General features: G+C 35.6%; 1 protein-coding gene across 6 annotated transcripts in view; it reads left to right on the top strand.

Annotated features, from left to right (window-relative positions):
* The window catches only part of LOC110466767 (protein fantom-like), a 36,179-nt gene extending 15,887 nt beyond the window's left edge, over positions 1-20,292 (top strand). For 3 of the 6 annotated variants that reach the window (XM_021523512.1, XM_021523509.1, XM_021523510.1), the window contains 19 exons: positions 1,877-1,992; positions 2,266-2,335; positions 3,325-3,454; positions 4,722-4,819; positions 5,004-5,163; positions 5,892-6,046; positions 6,390-6,599; positions 7,228-7,431; positions 8,411-8,540; positions 9,225-9,257; positions 10,316-10,492; positions 12,123-12,176; positions 13,957-13,985; positions 14,491-14,536; positions 15,135-15,325; positions 17,314-17,503; positions 17,754-17,838; positions 18,402-18,535; positions 18,894-20,292. In XM_021523512.1, coding sequence (XP_021379187.1) covers positions 1,877-1,992; positions 2,266-2,335; positions 3,325-3,454; positions 4,722-4,819; positions 5,004-5,163; positions 5,892-6,046; positions 6,390-6,599; positions 7,228-7,431; positions 8,411-8,540; positions 9,225-9,257; positions 10,316-10,492; positions 12,123-12,176; positions 13,957-13,985; positions 14,491-14,536; positions 15,135-15,325; positions 17,314-17,503; positions 17,754-17,838; positions 18,402-18,535; positions 18,894-19,006 — 2,325 coding nt within the window. In that variant the 3' untranslated portion in view covers positions 19,007-20,292. The remainder of the gene's footprint in view (positions 1-1,876; positions 1,993-2,265; positions 2,336-3,324; positions 3,455-4,721; positions 4,820-5,003; positions 5,164-5,891; positions 6,047-6,389; positions 6,600-7,227; positions 7,432-8,410; positions 8,541-9,224; positions 9,258-10,315; positions 10,493-12,122; positions 12,177-13,956; positions 13,986-14,490; positions 14,537-15,134; positions 15,326-17,313; positions 17,504-17,753; positions 17,839-18,401; positions 18,536-18,893) is intronic. The other 3 variants (XM_021523514.1, XM_021523513.1, XM_021523515.1) reach the window with 3 other exon arrangements.
* Positions 20,293-20,524: the final 232 nt, after the last annotated feature.

The raw sequence follows: 20,524 nt of genomic DNA, 5'->3' as shown, positions 1-20,524 counted from the left end.
GATAGTAGATTCACATTCAATTAATAAATGATAGTAGATTCACATTCAATTGATAAATGATAGTAGATTCACATTCAATTGATAAATGAACGTATAATCGTATTCCAATGACAAATGACAGTAGAATCTTGTTCAATTGATAAATGAAAGTAGAATAATGTTCTATCGATAAATGAAAGTAAAATCTTGTTCTTTTGATAAATGAACGTAGAATCTTGTTCCTTTAATAAATGAATGTAGAATAATGTTCCATTGATAAATGAATGTAGAATAATGTTTCATCGATAAATGAACGAAGAACAATGTTCCATTGAGAAATGAATGTAGAACAATGTTCCATCGATAAATGAATGTAGAATGATGTTCCTTTGATAAATGAACGTAGAATGATGTTTCATCAATAAATGAACGTAGAACAATGTTTCCTTGATAAATGAACGTAGAATGATGTTCCTTTGATAAATGAATGTAGAATAATGTTTCATCGATAAATGAACAAAGAACAATGTTCCATTGATAAATGAATGTAGAATAATGTTCCATTGATAAATGAACGAAGAACAATGTTCCATTGATAAATGAACGTAGAATAATGTTCCATCGATAAATGAACGTAGAATGATGTTTCATCAATAAATGAACGTAGAACAATGTTTCCTTGATAAATGAACGTAGAATGATGTTCCTTTGATAAATGAATGTAGAATAATGTTTCATCGATAAATGAACGAAGAACAATGTTCCATTGATAAATGAACGTAGAATAATGTTTCATTGATAAATGAACGTAGAATAATGTTTCATCGATAAATGTATGTAGAATATTGTTCCATCGATAATTAACGTAGAATGATGTTCCTTTGATAAATGAACATAGAATGATGTTCCTTTGATAAATGAACGTAGAATGATGTTCCATCGATAAATGAACGTAGAATGATGTTCCTTTGATAAATAAACGTAGAATAATGTTCCTTTGATAAATGAACGTAGAATGATGTTCCTTTGATAAATAAACGTAGAATAATGTTCCTTTGATAAATGAACGTAGAATGATGTTCCTTTGATAAATAAACGTAGAATAATGTTCCTTTGATAAATGAACGTAGAATGATGTTCCTTTGATAAATAAACGTAGAATAATGTTCCTTTGATAAATGAACGTAGAATGATGTTCCTTTGATAAATAAACGTAGAATAATGTTCCTTTGATAAATGAACGTAGAATGATGTTCCTTTGATAAATAAACGTAGAATAATGTTCCTTTGATAAATGAACGTAGAATGATGTTCCTTTGATAAATGAAGGTAGAATAATGTTCCATCGATAAATGAACGAAGAATGATGTCCCTTTGATAAATGAACGTAGAATAATGTTCCATCATTAAATGATAGAATTTAATTCCTGTGATAAATGTAAAAGAATCATGTTCAATTGATAAATGATAGTAGAATCACATCCCATTGATAAATGATAGTAGATTCACATCCCATTGATAAATGATAGTAGAATCCCATCCCATTGATAAATGATAGTAGAACACATCCCATTGATAAATGAAAGTAGAATCAATCATCTAATTTGATGTTGAATGAAAGTAGATTCATGTTCAGTAGATAAACTTGTATGTAGAGTCACATTTAAAAAAAACTGGTAGAAAATAGTGGTAGTCGAAACAAGTTTTTTTTCAAATGTCTCTTTCAGTCATTAAACTATTAAAAACTCTTTGTAGTAACTAAACAACAACAGAATTGCAATGGTAAATACATTTTTGGAAAAAATCTTCAAAAATCTTCACATCATGTACAAAGTTGAGATCAAACAATACAAGTTACTTTGTGTACACTCGATCTAAACCCTAACTATATTTACAGGTGTGTCTGTCTGACGAGGGTGTCAAACAAATTGGTGATGATGAACCATCTGTCTTTTGCACCTGGGAATTCTTTGAGTTTGAGATTCAGAGTACTCCAGTACTCAAAGGGTCAAGGTAAGCGTACATTTTCTGTGTATGCCATATGACTCAAGGTCAGCTACACTTTCGTGATTTTATAAGTTCTTGAAATAGGTTACAAATCTCTCAACTTAAAGAGTAAGAGTTTATTTTGACTAGCACCGAAAGCTTTTTGATATTTTACAGTAAATTATATTCTGATTCTCAAATAGCTAGGTTACGTTCTATCACGAATACACACTGATTCTCAAATAGCTAGGTTACCGTATGTTCTATCACGAATACACACCATTTATTTTCTCTTTACAGGCCTGAGTTCGACTTTACATCGCAGTATATCGTAAAGGTTGATGACTTCTTCTTACACTTTTTACAAAAGGTAAGTTAATTTGGCGCTGTACAAATGTGTGTTACCTTTTATGTAACACACTGACACATACTGTTGTAGCTAGTGTTCCTGTCATGTTATAATCTCGTTTAACCATTTGCATGCATGTCTTGAATTTTCTTTGTCTTGTCAAATGTGTTCAATGTTCTACAAGTCTTTTCTTGCACACTTCATGTCTTCTTTGTGTGTCTTGTCAAAATATGTCTTATCATATCTGTCTCCTCTTACCCTATAGTCTTGTCATTTTACCCATCAATCTATGATGACCTTTGATTTATGTATGAAAACTAGTATTTCTGTTTTAACAGCAAAAAAATGATTTTGAGTTTGAAATACATCTCCTGATGCTATTTGAACTTCAAAATTTATCATGTGTTGACAAAAAATGATGCATGACTATGTATTCCAAGGCTTCATCATTATAATAACTGTTGACACTTTTATTGATATAAATGTGTTTTTGCAAAAAGTGATCCGATTCGGGTCCTGCTGCCTGATGTGATAGGAAATTATGATAATGTCTATACATGTATTATATTTATGTATTTATTCTTTTTTTTATCACTATTGTTTTTATTTTTAAAGACATCTTGTTTTAATGCAGTTAATGTAAAAGAAACCTTTTATTTATTATACATGTAGTATATGATATGTAAGTACAAAATCCGGAGAGCTTGTTAGGTAGGGGTTGTCCCAATCACCTGCTCTCTGGATTGGCACATGTGATAGTTTGTTTAATCTATTAATATATTACGTATTATTACTGTTCTTAACAAAATTATGATATTATGTTGATATATATATTTACATTAAGATGATTGATCCCTCCTATGTAACTGTATGATTTTATACTGTGTAACTTTATACTTGTACGATGTAATTGTGATATATGACACTATAATAAACAAAACTGACTGACTGTTGTTATGTAAGTTTCTGTAGTAGCACTAAGCTGTAATATATACTTCCTTTTGTTACAGGATTCCTGTACGTTAGAACTTCACCAATCCTTCGGTCAGGACTACAGGACAATAGCAGCCTGTCAGCTGGTCTTCAAGGAGATTTTCAACAAGACTCACGGAAGGATTCATGGAACTGCCACTCTTACAGGTAAATAATCCCTACAAAACAATACTCGCTTACTACTGATACCAGGTAGATACTGGATACAAAACAATACTCACTACAGGACAGTAGTTACACCATATTGATACTTACTACAGATACCAGGTAGATACTGGATACAAAACAATACTCGCTACAGGACAGTAGTTACACCATATTGATACTTACTACAGATACCAGGTAGATACTGGATACAAAACAATACTCGCTACAGGACAGTAGTTACACCATATTGATACTTACTACAGATACCAGGTAGATACTGGATACAAAACAATACTTGCTACAGGACAGTAGTTACACCATATTGATACTTACTACAGATACCAGGTAGATACTGGATACAAAACAATACTCGCTACAGGACAGTAGTTACACCATATTGATACTTACTACAGATACCAGGTAGATACTGGATACAAAACAATACTTGCTACAGGACAGTAGTTACACCATATTGATACTTACTACAGATACCAGGTAGATACTGGATACAAAACAATACTCGCTACAGGACAGTAGTTACACCATATTGATACTTACTACAGATACCAGGTAGATACTGGATACAAAACAATACTTGCTACAGGACAGTAGTTACACCATATTGATACTTACTACAGATACCAGGTAGATACTGGATACAAAACAATACTCGCTACAGGACAGTAGTTACACCATATTGATACTTACTACAGATACCAGGTAGATACTGGATACAAAACAATACTTGCTACAGGACAGTAGTTACACCATATTGATACTTACTACAGATACCAGGTAGATACTGGATACAAAACAATACTCGCTACAGGACAGTAGTTACACCATATTGATACTTACTACAGATACCAGGTAGATACTGGATACAAAACAATACTTGCTACAGGACAGTAGTTACACCATATTGTTACTTACTACAGATACCAGGTAGATACTGGATACAAAACAATACTCGCTACAGGACAGTAGTTACACCATATTGTTACTTACTACAGATACCAGGTAGATGCTTTTAGATAATATTTTTTGAAGAAATAATCTTAAGAAGGCCAGAAAACTGTCTTAATTATCTCAAGGTCATAAAACAAACTGCCTCTTTGAATATGAAAAAAAAAGAAAAAAATTACACACACCAAAGCTGATGAATTGATGTGTTTTCCAGTTGATATCAAGGGACTTTTTCCCAATTCATTGAGGAAAAACCCTAACAGCAATATGATCACTTATCATATACATGATTTGTCTACAGGTGTCGACAGCAGTGGTGGAGCAGGTATTGGTTTTGGAAGTGTGGAGTACTGGATACGTCTCCGTGTGCCTATGGACCAGGCTCTCCGTTTGTACAAGGTATCATCTCATAGCAAAAAACATTCAATTCTTTGACTCTTTTGTTCCTCAATAATTTTATTCATTATTCAAATTTGATTCATTGAGCGATAAAAGCCATACCTGGGTCAAAGTTGACGATAGCCAGTGAAAATTAAGCCACCTCTTTTGACAGAGCCTTAACATTTACTGTTTATGTATTTAGGAGCGAACCAAAGCCCTGGGATATGTAACTTCAAATGAGAAGGCTGCGACAGAAGCCTTACAAGCACTCGATGAGACAGCTGCCAAGAGACCAGCAGACAATGTGAACGAACTTCATGTGAAAATCCTACGATGTTCCGACATCAAACCTCGGCGAGACAGTAAGTATTCATTACCAGAGAAATAATTCAAAGTACACGACTGACGCATTTCATATCTTAATAGTAGCCATATCCGCAGCAGAAAGAATAAGTCAGGTATTTGATTTCTAGTGTAATAGTCCCAGGTAGCTGTTTAGATAGATATAATATCATTCTTAATCCTGTAGTCTGATGTTTTGGTATCTGCTTAGAGTAGAGGCAAAGACAGCATTATCAGTGCATCTATCTATCTATATATATATACACAGCCTAACCAGTGTATCATGTCTCTGGATAGGTACGTAGCATCTCATAGTTACAGTTAGTCACTAGCATTTCGTTTAACAGTGATACATTTTTGACATTTATACATACCCGGTAAGAAAATTTCAAAAATCATAATCCTAAAATGGACACTCAGAAAATCGGGGAATTAAGGCTTAAAAAAAAAAGAAAAAGATAAATTTTCGTTTTTAGAAGGGTTAACATTGTGACTCTTGAACTGATTGTGGTGTGGAATTTTTTATGTTGCCAACAGCTCTGAATTCTGTTTTTTTTTTTTTTTTGAGTTCGGAAATTTTTCTCAATAATTTACTGAAGGTGAAAAATATCAGCAATTCATGCTGCGATAATTAAAAATGTTGTACCTAAAGTTATATTTATTTATTCAGTGTTAATAAGTAATAAAATAAATAAATATGTGTTTAATATATTAATCCTGTTTGATTTAATAATCTTTGTGTTTTCAGATGTCCAGCCATCGCCATATTGTATCTACCAATTCTTCGATTTCAACGACCACGACACTGTGATTCTTGCGAGCACAAACAACCCAGAGTACAATGATCACATGACCTACCCTGTACCAATGACGAAGGAGCTGGACCACTACCTAAAAACCTTTGTGAGTGACATATAGCTTAGTCCTGTAATAATATTCTGTATATATATATCCTGAAACCTCGGAAATAAGAAAAGTTTTGAAGAAATTAACATCATGTGATGTTGATATCATTTGTATTGTAGACTGTGATAAGTGTTAACTGTGATAAGTGTTCACTGTGATAAGTATTATTTCATACACATCGAAGACCACAGAAATCAGGCAGAATTTTGTCTGATTAATATTTACCAGACAGAAACAGGTCAACACAGAAAATTATCTAGCCTCAAAAATATGTCATCTATTCCTTTATAGCAGGTGTTTTTATCAATTGATGATTAATGAAGCCATATTTGATTTGTAGCAACTGAAGGTGTTCGTCTTTGATGATACTGACCCTGAGCAGACGGCATACTTAGGGATTGCAGATGTTCCCCTTATTCCCTTAGCACATAATAAGTCCATCCAAGGCATCTTTGAGCTGAAGGGAGCCAACAGCAAGATTAACGGAACGGTAGAAATGGAGCTAAGATGGCAGTATACATACATCATGTCTAAGGGTGTCCGCATACAGGTAAGGTCACACTGATAGGGCAGTATACATACATCATGTCCAAGGGTGTCCGCATACAGGTAAGGTCACAATGATAGGGCAGTATACATCATCATGTCCAAGGGTGTCCGCATACAGGTAAGGTCACACTGATTGGGCAGTATACATACATCATGTCCAAGGGTGTCCGCATACAGGTAAGGTCACACTGATAGGGCAGTATACATACATCATGTCCAAGGGTGTCCACATACAGGTAAGGTCATAAAGCATTATACATAAAGGTCAAAACTCATAGATGTACATCATATTGAAGGGAGTCTACATTCCAGTCATGTTATATATCAAATTTACGTTGATAATACCATTGCTTTGGAGCTATGATATCATATGAGTATTTGTTTTCACATTTCTGCTGTATAAACCAGCTTACAGCTATAGTTAACATATAGGGTTAGAAATGACATTGCTGGATAGTTCAAATCATGTTTACTTTGAGGTCACAAATAAAACTGGAGGCAAAAGTTTATTGCAGATGGCTGTTCTTTGTATTAAAAAATATACATTTGTTTATAAAATGTGAATCTACTTATCCCTATAATATTTTTTTTAATCATTTAGTTCAATGTAATACAATGTATTATTGCAGGACCCACCTGTGATGGAGGAGGTTGCACCACCATATGCTCCACCACATCAGGATCAGTCAGACTCGGATAGACAGTCTGTCGCAGAATCAGATATCACGCCAGTCAAACAGAGGTCTAGGGTAGCAGCCAAGTTCCCGGAACCCTCTGCAACCTCCACCCCTATGCCAGCACCACCAGAGAGCCGGGAGGGAGAGCCTGCCAAGGTCAGGGTCACACTGTTTCTACACATGAGTCACTGTTTATTTCAATAGTGCCAAGAAATACCTTCTATGTATGTAAGGTAACAAGTGGTCAGCAATTAGTTTGAGGTTTTGAAGTTTTGAACTTTATATACTTGTATAGCAGGTAGTTTTCTCACATCATTTTGTCAAATTGTGTATTATGAGAAATTCCCCCAACTATAGTAAGTATATAGTCCCTTGAATCTAAGATTACGGGACTTTTATTATATTTTGGCTAGTTTTGGTCTGCAGGTTTTTTGTGAGGGTTACAAAATCATTGACTAAATTCTATATGCATAACAGTGTGATAACTTATTTCCAGCTTGATATATAAGTCAGAAGGTTCCCAGTTATTTCTTGGGGATTTTGAAATGGAAACTAAATTTAAAAGGGTTTGGAGAAAATGGTGGGCAATTCAGCAACAACCTTGAGGAATTCCCAAACATTAGTATTAAATCAGAATCTTAAAGCTGTTCCTACACGAATGCCATCTACAAACATGTAACAAAAATGGCTGAAGATTTTTCACTTAAAGCTTTTATTTCATAGTAACTACAACATACATGCATGCACATAATTTAAATACTATACTTATCATATGCAACACACAAAATCTTCATAACGACATATAACATGTTACTTCTGTCTTTAAAAGAAACACCTCCATGTCATCTTCGGTGATGCTCACCAAACACTCTTTTACATGAATTTTGACAATCTACAACATGAAAAGCGACGATTGTTGTGGTAGACTCCACAATCTCAACTATATAACTCTAACTTTGATTTGTTCCTGTAATATTTTTATCTAATGTTTTTGAACATAAACAGTGACTAATCAATGACCAGCTGATAACTCCGATCATCTGTTGACAAATAGGCTATACAGCAGGGCTATCTTATCCTCTTTGGCCAATTTTAGTTACATCTTATTCTGTTGTTTTTGTGGTGTTTTACATAGAAAATTCCAAAGCGTCGGCTCCATGCAGAACCCAGTCAGGAGCCATCACTTGTCAATGATGCTGTGAAAGGGGTGATTTCTGATATTATGCCATCAAGTATGTCAGATTCAATGACAGAAACCCTGCCAGGTAAGTCCTGCATTATCACATTTTACTATTCTTCAGTTTTGTAACCCTATTTCCATAGAATATTTACATAACTCATAACAGTTACTTTTGTTTTGGCAAGCTGTGGAATCCGAGACATAGAGGAGTCCTTATGTAGTACCTTCCTCTCTATAGCACCTTAATATAGGAAAATAGGTGATGTAATGTCATCCCTCGTGTCTTCATTTGTGATCGAATTTCCTAGAAACTTTAAACAAGGTTTGAGTGCCAAGGTAGCTTGGACTGAGTTGCTTTTCAATATTCTTCGCCAGAGGCCGAGATCACCATTACTATAAATAGAAACTTTGTGCAATGACGTCATCTCTCTTGCATCTTCATTTGTCGTAGTGTTTCTATAACACTTCATAAAGAGATGAAGTACAACAGTAGTATGAATGAGTTGATGTTTTAACATTTTACACCAAAGGTCAAGGTCACTAGTACTGTACATGGATAAAACTTGTGATTGCTCTGGGCGTGGTACGTTCATAATATTTGTGGTTGGATTTCCATGAAAAATGTTTTTAAATAAAGGCAGGGACATACATATATAGTTACTCCAAAGGTTTATTGCTCCTACTGTTACAGTGATCGTACAACATTGTTACTACACTACTAACAGTTTTGTGACATATTACTGATTGTTTTATTGCTTATATTTTCCAGCTCAACCAAGCATTCATATGCCAGATAACCAGAGTGAGTATTGAAGCATGTTGATCAAATGTAATTTGCTGCTAACAATCATTATTAGACAATTCATTTTTCATGTAAAATTCTATCAGCGTTATTACGTAATCTCTGGTCTACAGACTGCTGGATTCTATCGGAGCATACAGTGGAGTTTCCCATGATATTGCCCAGTACAAGTTGATGATACAAATGCTGATTGTAATACTATGAGGACTATTTCTGTTATTTTGGCTAGAATATAGAACTTATAGAAGTGCTGTTATTTTGCTAGACTGTATATTAGTCATGTATCATACCACGCATGTTTGTTCAGTCATCCAACTAGGTGTGTGCTAGACATGTGTTCCCATGTTAGCTACCCCAGACTCCATACTCCTCATGATCAGTGAGAATGACTGATTTAGAATTTACTTGGAGGCAGGTTGGTCCCAGGCCTCGGACCCCGGACTGATAAGCAAACAGCTGATATAGTACTGAATATAAGCATGAGTTTCCCTGACCTTTGACCCCCCTTGACTTTGACCTCAAACTTATCTATGAGGTATTTGGTTGAGCTACTAGAAGCATGTAGGCTCTTGATCTCTGAACCAAGTCTAAGAGAAAATTGGCAATCTGAATCCAGTTAGAGGAGTCCTGGCTGGAAGTATCCGGTTTTCTGTGACCTCTGACCCTAGACTAAATGGCATTTGGCTGACTTAGTATTGACAAGAAGCATGTAGGTCCCTGACCTCTGGTCCCAGATGAAGAGGTAGTTGGTTCATTAATACTAGCAGGGGAAGTATGCAGTTCCTTGACTTCTGACCCTTGACTGATAGGTATTTGGTTGAGCTAGTATTGACTAAAAGGATGTAGGCCCCTGACCTTTGAACCGACATTAAGAGGTTAGTATGTAGTTTCTCAACCTCTGAACCTAGACCTATAGATATTTTGTTGAGCTAGCATTGACTAGAAGTATGCAGATTGCTGATTGAATACTGGCTTCTGGAAGCATGCAGTTCCTTGAATTCTAACCCACGACTAAGATATTTGACTGAGCTAGTACTGACTAGAGCATGTGCTTGTAGCCCCTTCTAGAGAAATGATAGTGGAGGCGCCCCATGAGGATGAGGAGGAGGAGGATGAAGTTGTAGAGGAAGAGATTATTGAGGAGGAGATGATTGAATCAGATGAGGAGAGTGACACAGCCAGTGGTGTTAAACCTCCTCAAAGCCTAATGGCTGATGTTAATGGAGAGGTCAAAGGTAACATATTTCATCCTCAACCTCCAGCTTGACCTTTGACTTCAATATAAACTCTCCATCTTATTTTGATTGGTGTGTTGTAGATGTAGTTTTTTTTCATTTAAATTCACCTGGCTTTGTAAATCATTATTCATTAACATTGAAAAGATCTTTCTTTGTGTGTGCATACTTAATTTTATCTTTTAAGTTCTTCACTGTGTTTTCTTAATGCAATGGAAAACACTTTCCTCTATTTTCTTCTTGATTTTGTATAAGAGGCCATAGCCTATTATAGTCCAATAGAAAGTAATAGGGTTTGTTATAGTTCAGAATCAAGCCCTTGGTTTATAGCAGTCGAACAGTAGGCCCTGGATTTGTAATAGTCCAACAGTTGGCCCTGTGTTTGTAATAGTCCAACAGTAGCCACTGGGTTTGTAAAAGTCCAACAGTAGACCCTGGGTTTGTGATAGTCAAATAGAAGATACAATGTACTTGGTTAATATTGACACACTTCATGTCAATTTGCAACCTGCTACTGTATGTTGTGTGACTTACAATACTACACCACTCTAGGGTTCCTTTTATCCTTCCACTGGGTGCTGAGTGACTTTCCCTATGCTATATACTACTGCATGTTGTGTGACTTACAATACTACACCACTATAGGGTTCCTTGTATCCTTCCACTGGGTGCTGAGTGACTTTCCCTATTCTATATACTACTGCATGTTGTGTGATCTGGTACAGTGTACTCACAATCAAGATTGCCTTGTACACTACCACTGACTTCTATTACATACCACTGTTTGTTGTGCGACTTAATTAAACTTCTCCACTCAAGATTTGTGAGTAGCCTACCACTGTGTGTTGTGTGTCACTTTTAACAATTCTTTTCTTTTAGGTTTAACACTCATCCTGATGGTGATATCCTGACACTGCATTTGATCATGAGACTGCTCTGATCATAACACTCATTATGATAGCTCTGCCATGATCATCATCTATCAGACTTATATTTATTTACTCTGTACAATGTACTTTCTGTGTGTGAAGGTAAAGGGTACCAGCAGGTTAAGCTATATTTAATTATAACCGTTGTCAATATGATGAAATTTTTGTTTAAAGTCTTTTTTAAAGATTCCATAAAAATCACATGTTGCAGTGTATAGTATTTAACAGAATAATCAAAATTTGAACTTTTGAAAATTTGGGATAGATAAAAAAGAAAATGGAAAAACTGAAGGGGTCATACTCAGAAATAGATAGTAAAGTCTACATTATACCATGTTACCATCCAGGAATTATAAATGCACAGCATCAAAATGAAAGTCGACTTTATGGAGAGTAAAGCCTATAAAATCTCAACAAACATGGACAGATACTCTCAGCCACAAACAACTTGGATTGCTTCATCTTCTGTGTAGGAGTGAGAATGCACAAAGTAAAAAAAACTCAGTGGAACACTTCTTTTGGATTATAACTGATGCAGTTGTAGCCTTTACCTTAAAAACTTGCATTTCAGGGCCTAAAGGGGGTATGTTCCTGAACCTGTTAATGTTCAGGCAAATGGAGAGGTGTAATATGTTTCTGTTACTGTATGGGTACAAGTACAGGAGAATGGATTACATGTTTATGTGACCTTCATGTTCTAGGGTTGCAGAAGGGTAAAAAGCCGATCCCTAAGGCTAGGAAAACAATTTTGACGGGTAATAGTATGGCCACTATGTTAAACCTTAGCATGGTCAATAATACCACCCTTGTATGTCAATAACTGTATATATATATTGTCATGGTAACAAGGCCCACCCTTTGTATGATGGTTGCTATGGTAACCAGCCACACCTAGGTATGATGGTTGTTATAGCTGTTGTTATGGTAACCAGTCACATCAAGGGATGCTGTTTTCCTTGTATGTAAATATTACCTTGCATGCTGTATGACAAGTAGTAAGGATATTTTGGTATTTGTTATACAGTTACAATTTAGCTTCAATGTTTATGTTGTGCAACCATAAAATGTTTTGGACTCATGTCGGTGCTTTGTTTTGTGTATTGTGTATGTCGTTAACTTGGTGGGAGTATATACTGCAGGCTGCACTTTTTATGTATTGTGTATGTCGTTAACTTGGTTGGAGTATATACTGCAGGCTGCACCTTTTATGTATTTTGTATGTCGTTAACTTGGTGGGAGTATATACTGCAGGCTGCGCCTTTTATGTATTGTGTATGTCGTTAACTTGGTGGGAGTATCTACTGCAGGCCGCACCTTTTATGTATTGTGTATGTCGTTAACTTGGTTGGAGTATATACTGCAGGCTGCACCTTTTATGTATGTGGGTACAGGTGGTGGTGAATAGATCTCATGTAGCTTTCAGTGTGTTTATGGCATGTATGTACCAGGTAACCCTGTCTACCAAGCATCTGTGGTATACCTTAATCTTGTAATCTGTTTGGTCAAGACAAATTTTTCATTACCCAATATCACATGGGATCCCCTAGCACTGTGTAGCGATCGGTGACACTATCTACATTATGTATTCATAAATGGTGACAGTACCAATGGTTTCACACTTATATTACATGTACTGTAAAAGTTTGATACCCTAAATATCAATAACAAACAAGGATTTTTTTGTTTTAATACCTTTCCTCTTGTCCTCATATTTGCTTACTACTAAAACACTGGCGTCAAATTAACAAACATTATGATGTCCAATTCAAGCGAGCAATGATAATAGATAAAACCAGCAATAACGCATGCTTTGTTATACACATTTAACATTTTCAATGGTCAGTATATTGTGCTGTTGCCAATTATCAGGACATTCAGATTTGTTAATTAGGAATTCCGTTGATGCAATGCTAAATGTAAATCTGATAGAGGTGCTTATTATATCCGTGTAATATTATAGAATGATAGCAGACCTTTCACTGGAAATAAAAGTGCTAGTATGTAATCAAATATATTAAGTATTTCATTGTAGTCTGTTAAGACTAGTAGATTTAATTTTATTATTATGTATTTCACATGATAGTTCATGGACATTTAACTCGCTTTCACATCCTGTAACATATTTCTTGTTGTTGAAGAAGTTACTGTTATATCTGTCTATGCAGTGTATAATCATCAACTTCATACTTAATATGCTTGTCGACTGTCTACTCTTGGTACAGTACACAAGCCTTGTTACACTCGGTGTCTGTTTCATTGTCTAAATTACCTCTTTCCTTGCCCTGGGATCAAGAAACCAATTCCAAGTTATGATTGTTGAATCATTTTATAGTTCATGTGTACTACATTTTTGTATATCTAAAAAGGTTACTTTACAATATTCATGCATTGTTTTACAACAGTTTGGCTGATTTCCAAGAGAAGTATCTGTTATAAAGACAAAGTTTGGACTAAGACTATTTATAATATCAAGGCCAAGTAATCTAATTCCCTAGATAAGATATTAAAACCAATTTTTTTTTTATTTCTTTTCAGATACAAAAGAAGAGATTTTAAGTCCAAAGGTAAATGGAACATATGTAAACAGTGACACGCCTCTTATGTCAGTCATTGGAGGCATTGCTTCTACACACTACCGTCATTGGTCTATTGTAATATTTCAGACTATAATCAGTTGTAGTTGCTCCTATTCAGTATTTTAATCTATTTAAATTTGATTGCTCCTATCTAAGGTTTTAGACTACTTATTATTGTAATTTTCAAGTTTAACATTTGACGAAGTTTACTTTTAATTACCGGTAGTGCTCTGTAACATTTGAGATTTTTTGAATTTTAATTGCTGCAGTTTAATCTTTGAGATTATTCAACTTAAGTTTCATTTCTCACTACTAATTAACATGTGAAACTGATACCAAAATTTAACATTTGAGACAAAATGAATTCCATTTTAAACTGAAAGGCTAATACTTTCTATGAATGTTTGATTTTAATCTTTTACTTCTTAAACATTCAATCTGAAGACATTGAAATGCATTAACACTGAAATGAATGCATTATTTTTCTTTACAGGAAGAATCCAAGATGTCGGACACCATGTTTGAAGAGGAGCATACTGGTAGGCATATTGATAAGTTTGTAAGGGATGGAATGCATTTGTCAATGAAATATAATAATAAAAAAAAAATCCCAAAAAAATATTTAATAAAGGGGCATAACTCCGTAAATTACTGTAGGTTAACAGTGGTAATCGAACTCTTTCCAGCTTCATAGTAATTAATTGAAGTTAATCTGTTGAAAACTACTGGAGATATCGACTGGACACTGTGGGCGTGCTTGAAAATAAATTGATAGTGATGTCACTTTATTGGTTTGAAATGATCTATGAATAGTAATGTAATATTCTCCTACTTCACATGTGTATCGGTATTTATAACAGTTGCCAGCAAAAGTAGCCAGCCATTCATCAACATTGAACCGTCTATCTTATTTTCAGAATACATATAGGTCAACACTATAGCATGTAAACATTCCACTATAAAAGCTATTCTTAGTCAACAATCTGTTCAAGAATATACGGTTTGTGATTCCTAATTATAATGAATTGCTATCAGTTTGATGTTAATTAGTGAAATTCAAGGTTTTGTATGTGGTATAACACTCACAAAGACGTAGAAGACCTGATGTTATTAAATACTATTAATTATGTGTTACAGAGGAGATTTCTGAGGATATAACGGAGGGCAGTCCCTCGGGTACCCTCCAGTTCACTACAGAACCCACGCCCATCACAGAGGAAAGCAGTCACGAGTCAGATACTCCTCATGTCATGGAGTCAGACAGCGAAGGCGTAATCATGGCACCCAAACCGACCAAGCGCAGCCAAAAAAAGGCTGCAGCAAAGAAGGTAGGTCAAATTAAGTAGCCCAGTCAGGAACAAGAGGCCCTGTATTGCTAACCTGAATATGTTTGAAATAATTGGTATGAAGTCCATGGTAGGTGCTGTAAGTACATATGAAATTTCAGAAAAATCCATCCAGTCCTTGAGATATAGCGAGAACAAACTTCAAACAGAGCCCCACCCCTAAATAAGGATAAAATCCCTTAATCCCGATGGTCGAAGAAGGATTTTAAAGGTTTTACCTCTATTTCTCCTATTTGACCCCGCCCTTTTGACCCCTGGGAGACCACATCCACTGCTTATACAAAATTGAGTCCCCTTGGCCAACGGATGCTCCAGACTAAATTAGGATAAAATCCCTTAATCCCTATGGTAGAAGAAGGATTTTCAAGGTTTTACCTCTATTTCCCCTATTGGGCCCCGCCTCTCTGCCTCCAGAGGGGTTAGACACACCATTTATACAAAATTAGTTCCCCTTCTACCCAAGGATGCTTCATACCAAATTTGGACAAAGTCCTGTCATTCGTACAGAAGAAGAAGGTATTTGAAAAATTTGCTATGTTTCCCCTATTGGGCCCCGCCCTTCTGCCCCCAGGGGGGCCACACTCACTGTTTATACAAAATTTGGTCCCTTTTGCCCAAGATCCTCCAGACCAAATAGGGAAGAAATTTTAAAGGTTAAAGGTTTTACCTCTATTTCCCCTATTGGGCCCCACCCCTCAGGTCCCAGGGGGTGCCACACCCACCGTTTATACAAAACTTGTTCCCCTTTACCCACGGATGCTCCACACCAAATATGGACCAAATCCTTTCATTCCTACAGAATAAGAAGGATTTTAAAGAATAATTTGCTATGTTTCCCCTATTGGGCCTTGCCCCTCGGCCCCCCAACCAGACCCACCATTTATACAAAATTAGTTCACCTTCACCCAATGATGATTCAGACTAAATATTGAACAAATCCTTTAATTCCTACAAAAGAAGAAGGATTTTAAAGAATAATTTGCTATGTTTCTCCTATTGGGCCCCGCCCCTCAGGCCCCTGTTGGGCCAGACCCACGGCTTATACAAAATTAGTTCCCCTTCACCCAATGATGATTCAGACCAAATATTGAACAAATCCTTTAATTCCTACAGAAGAAGAAGGATTTTAAAGAATTTGCTATATTTCCCCTATTGGGCCTTGCCCCTCGGCCCCCAAACCAGACCCACCATTTATACAAAATTGAGTCCCCTTGGCCTAAGGATGCTCCAGACTGAATTCGGATAAAATCTCTTCATCCCTATGATAGAAGAAGGATTTTTAAGGTTTTACCTCTATTTCCCCTATAGGGCCCCACCCCTCTGCCCCCAGGGGGGCCACACCCACCATTTATACAAAAAATTGAGTCCCCTTGGCCTAAGGATGCTCCAGACCAAATTTAGCGAAAATCTACTTAGCCGTTCAGGACTTCGGGCAGGTGAGCTAAAAAACTGTTGCATTTAAAATAGTTCATCCAATCATGGCCAGCCAGATAAAGGCTGCTACAAAGAAGGTAGGTCAACAAAGGGTAGTCAGAAAAAGGAAGCAACAAAAAAATATAGGGTCAACCAAACGTAGCCAGGATAAATCCATGGCAAAGAATGTAGGTTCTCTATCTGAGCACAGTCAGGACAAGGCTGCAGCAAAGAGAGTTGGTCTACCAAGCACTACCAATCAAAAACAGCCAATAAAAGGTTACTGCAAAGAAGGTAGATTCGATGGAAATATCCAGTTGAGTTCTTCAAAATCTGAACTGACAGTGAAGTGTTATATAATTGTTAGGATGTGGCAGATCTAGAATCAATGCATGTTCTTACCATTAAAAGCTACATATAGCTGCTAGGTTGTTTTAGAGAGGAGTCATTATAATAATTATCCATACTGCATTTCACTTGCAAATAAGCCTTTCTGGTATTAGCAATAACTTTGAGCTTCCTGCTACCTTATAAATATTTTCCGTTTTGGCCTACAGGGTAACTTTGTGACTATCACAATCTCACACTTATCACTGGAGGAAGGTGCTAATGTTCTACACAGGGACAACATTCGCCAGCTCTTCGTGGCCTACAATTTCCTAGGCATCGAACCACAGGAGCTGGAAACACCCTTCTCCCTCCCCAAACCAAAGCCTGGACAACAGATTGCTTTCAACTTTAGCAAGAGTGAGTATTTCCCCTTTTTCAAATTCAACTCATCATATCTTTCAATTTCACTGGCAAGAGTATGATTTTAAGCACTGTTACTATTGCAGACAGTGAACAAAATGCTTGAAACTGAATTTGCTCAACATAAAGAGTGTTGATTGATGTCATGCAATTTTAATTATATCATTCAGTTTCTTAGTGCAACATCCAAGTCTGTTAGGAAATCAATTCAGAAAACAAAGATTATAACATCATCTTTCAATTTTAGCTTTCCAAGTGGATATAGAGAAGAACTACACAAGAAGACAGTTTCTGGCCAGCATGTTACTACCAGATGATCCTGAGCAGGGCCGGTAAGTACTTATTTATCTTGTGCACCTGGTAAGGCTTAACTTTTTATAATGATCTCAATCAGGTCCAAAGATCAATGTCATGTCATGGTCACATTTTTTCTTACTTTCCAGAATGTATGTTTTTTTTCTTTTTTTTTTCTAGCAAAACTGGTAAAGTTCAAGCACATTAATTGCTAACACAAGGGCCAAGAGCTGTGTTCATTTTTGGGATGAAACTATCAAATAAAGTAAATCTGGAAATGTTTTCCTTGATAGTACACCTACATTGTTTAAGGGATGTTTGCATTGATATAGAAGTACCATAAAACATTACCTGTTTAAACTTCTCAGTTTTATACCGATATAGGATGTACATTAAAGTGTTCCACTCAACAAGTAGACTTGTACAGTTTGATGTAATCTCCCACTGTGGAGAAATTTTAGCAAACGTTTACATGTACCAGGTATCTCTGTTATACAATTTGGTGCTCAACTAGAATTCTTATTTCAGACATAAAATAAAAGCATAAAACTCTGTCAATTTCTTGTTGTATAAATTTCATTACATATTTTGCTGTGCGCAGGATTCGGTTTACCATTGTGAGTGAGCCCCCTGATGAAGACATGGAGGGAGACTGCGAGGATGTGGGCGTGGCCTGGGTCAGCATAAAAACCATCCTCATGAAGAGGGAGAACATCATAGAGCAAGATGTGGAAGGTGAGGCCTCCTCAAGGGGGATCTGGTTATGTTTGGGGGACCCATATTGGGGAGTTTATAAACTGGGAACGGCTAATATACCAAGTAAAACCTTTAACTGTTCGAGTCTTTATTCAAAAGGTCAAATATCTGCCATTACATGTGTAAAATTTGTTTTTCTGGAAATAAACTCACAATAATCTTTATTTCATTGAATCATTTACACACTTTTATCCCTGCTTTACTTGAACATTTTCATATTAAGCTTTGATTATTTAAAGAGTTAACTTTTCCTCAATGTTAAACATTAAACCTAGTGACTTCTATTTGTATTTATGTAAATATATTAGTAACCATAAGATATCCTTTTCTGCTCCAGTGTTAGATGTCAAGAATGAGAAGAATGTGATCGGCAGTCTGAATCTGTCGGTGGATTGCTTGGCAGCCCTTCAAGCTGTTGAGAACGAAATGCAAGTGGACGGCACATATTAGATATCTTCGTACTAGACTTAAAACAGCAGGAAATAAAAACACATACTGAAAGTTGACCAGCAAGGAATAGAAACACATACTAGACATTTGTCAGCTGGAAATCAGACACAAACTTAATACATTTTGGAATACCAAAGAGTGCTATCATGACTCCAAAGCATTTCATTGCTGCTCTTTTTAAATTAATAATCTTTGATAAGATTCTTAATTATTACATTACTGGTATCTATGAAGTAGATATCAGTAAAAGAACATCTTAACTATGTTGTCTACAAGAACGTTGTGCAAAATGAAACAGTTAGTTCAGTCTGGTTGTTAGTATATAATCTAAAGTGTATGACGTCGTCACACAGTTGTCTGCCCTTACTTTACCTCCTGTAACTTAATGTGATTGTACAATTATATATAAGGAACTTTATTTCAGTACCGGTAATACAGCTATCTGATCTCAGGAGTCCTCGGTTTGTTGAGGGATACCACCCAAAGAATTTAACTAATAATTTACATAGAACAGACAGGAAACCCAACCATGAATAACAGGGACTTATTTTGGAGTTCTAGGGTCAGGTTGATGTTTTAACTTAACAGCCCTCGCTTGCATTTCCAAATTATCTGTGATAAGTGTTTGAGTGTATTATTGTTATATGGATGTGAAGCGTGATCTGTACATAGTTCTTAATTATTGGTTGGAGTACCGATCTGTAAATAGTTATTTTACCAGTCCTTAAACTTCGTCAAAGTCTAGCATCTAAATTGATTAGTATGAAACAGAATAAATTGACTTCCGTCCATATGTATATATTTTATGAACATTATTTATTGCCCAACGTGTCAGCATCCTATTTTTTGCCTTAGAATGACTTTCCATCTTTCTCAAAATCTATTATGAGGACATTTTTAATTTTTACCATTGTAACAGGGGTATTTTGTCTCCATTTGATTGTAAATATGATGCTCTACTAATTAGCTGTATTTTTACTCAACATTTACAAATCATGTCAATTTTTCATTAATAAAAAAAATAGAAAACTAAATTATTTATAAAATAAAGGTACCCATTTTTATTCATTCATTCATTCATATGTATTTTAAAGTTATGCTATGATAGTTCTTCTCAATTTAGCCATTTTTCAAAGAATGAATCTACATTTTGTACTTATTAGGTGAAATACGCTGTGTAGAGTAGGCCATGTCCCTTGATAATAAGGAATCACATGTCAGGTTTTTTATTTGATACCTTTGACTAGCAATTTAGGTATTCAACTGAATAAAACCATAAAACTGCATTTTCTCTTGTTGGTGATATTTTTGAAGACATTCCAGGTGACTATTACCTGGGTGTTTGCACAAAAATGGGTTTAAAATTCTCAGACAGTAAAAAAAAAATTGACATTATAGAGACACTTCATAGGACATTTCAAATTTACTCTAGAAAATAATTACCTGTGTTATGCAGTTTTCAACTACACACCTGTTAATAGGGGCGTCACAAAACGCCAAGAGTGGTTCACGATATAT

Source organism: Mizuhopecten yessoensis, unplaced genomic scaffold (genome assembly GCF_002113885.1).
Source record: "Mizuhopecten yessoensis strain PY_sf001 unplaced genomic scaffold, ASM211388v2 scaffold11145, whole genome shotgun sequence".
Taxonomy (NCBI): Eukaryota; Metazoa; Mollusca; class Bivalvia; order Pectinida; family Pectinidae; genus Mizuhopecten; species Mizuhopecten yessoensis.
The sequence above is the reverse complement of the archived record's forward strand: the minus strand, read 5'-3'. Positions and strand labels throughout refer to the sequence as shown.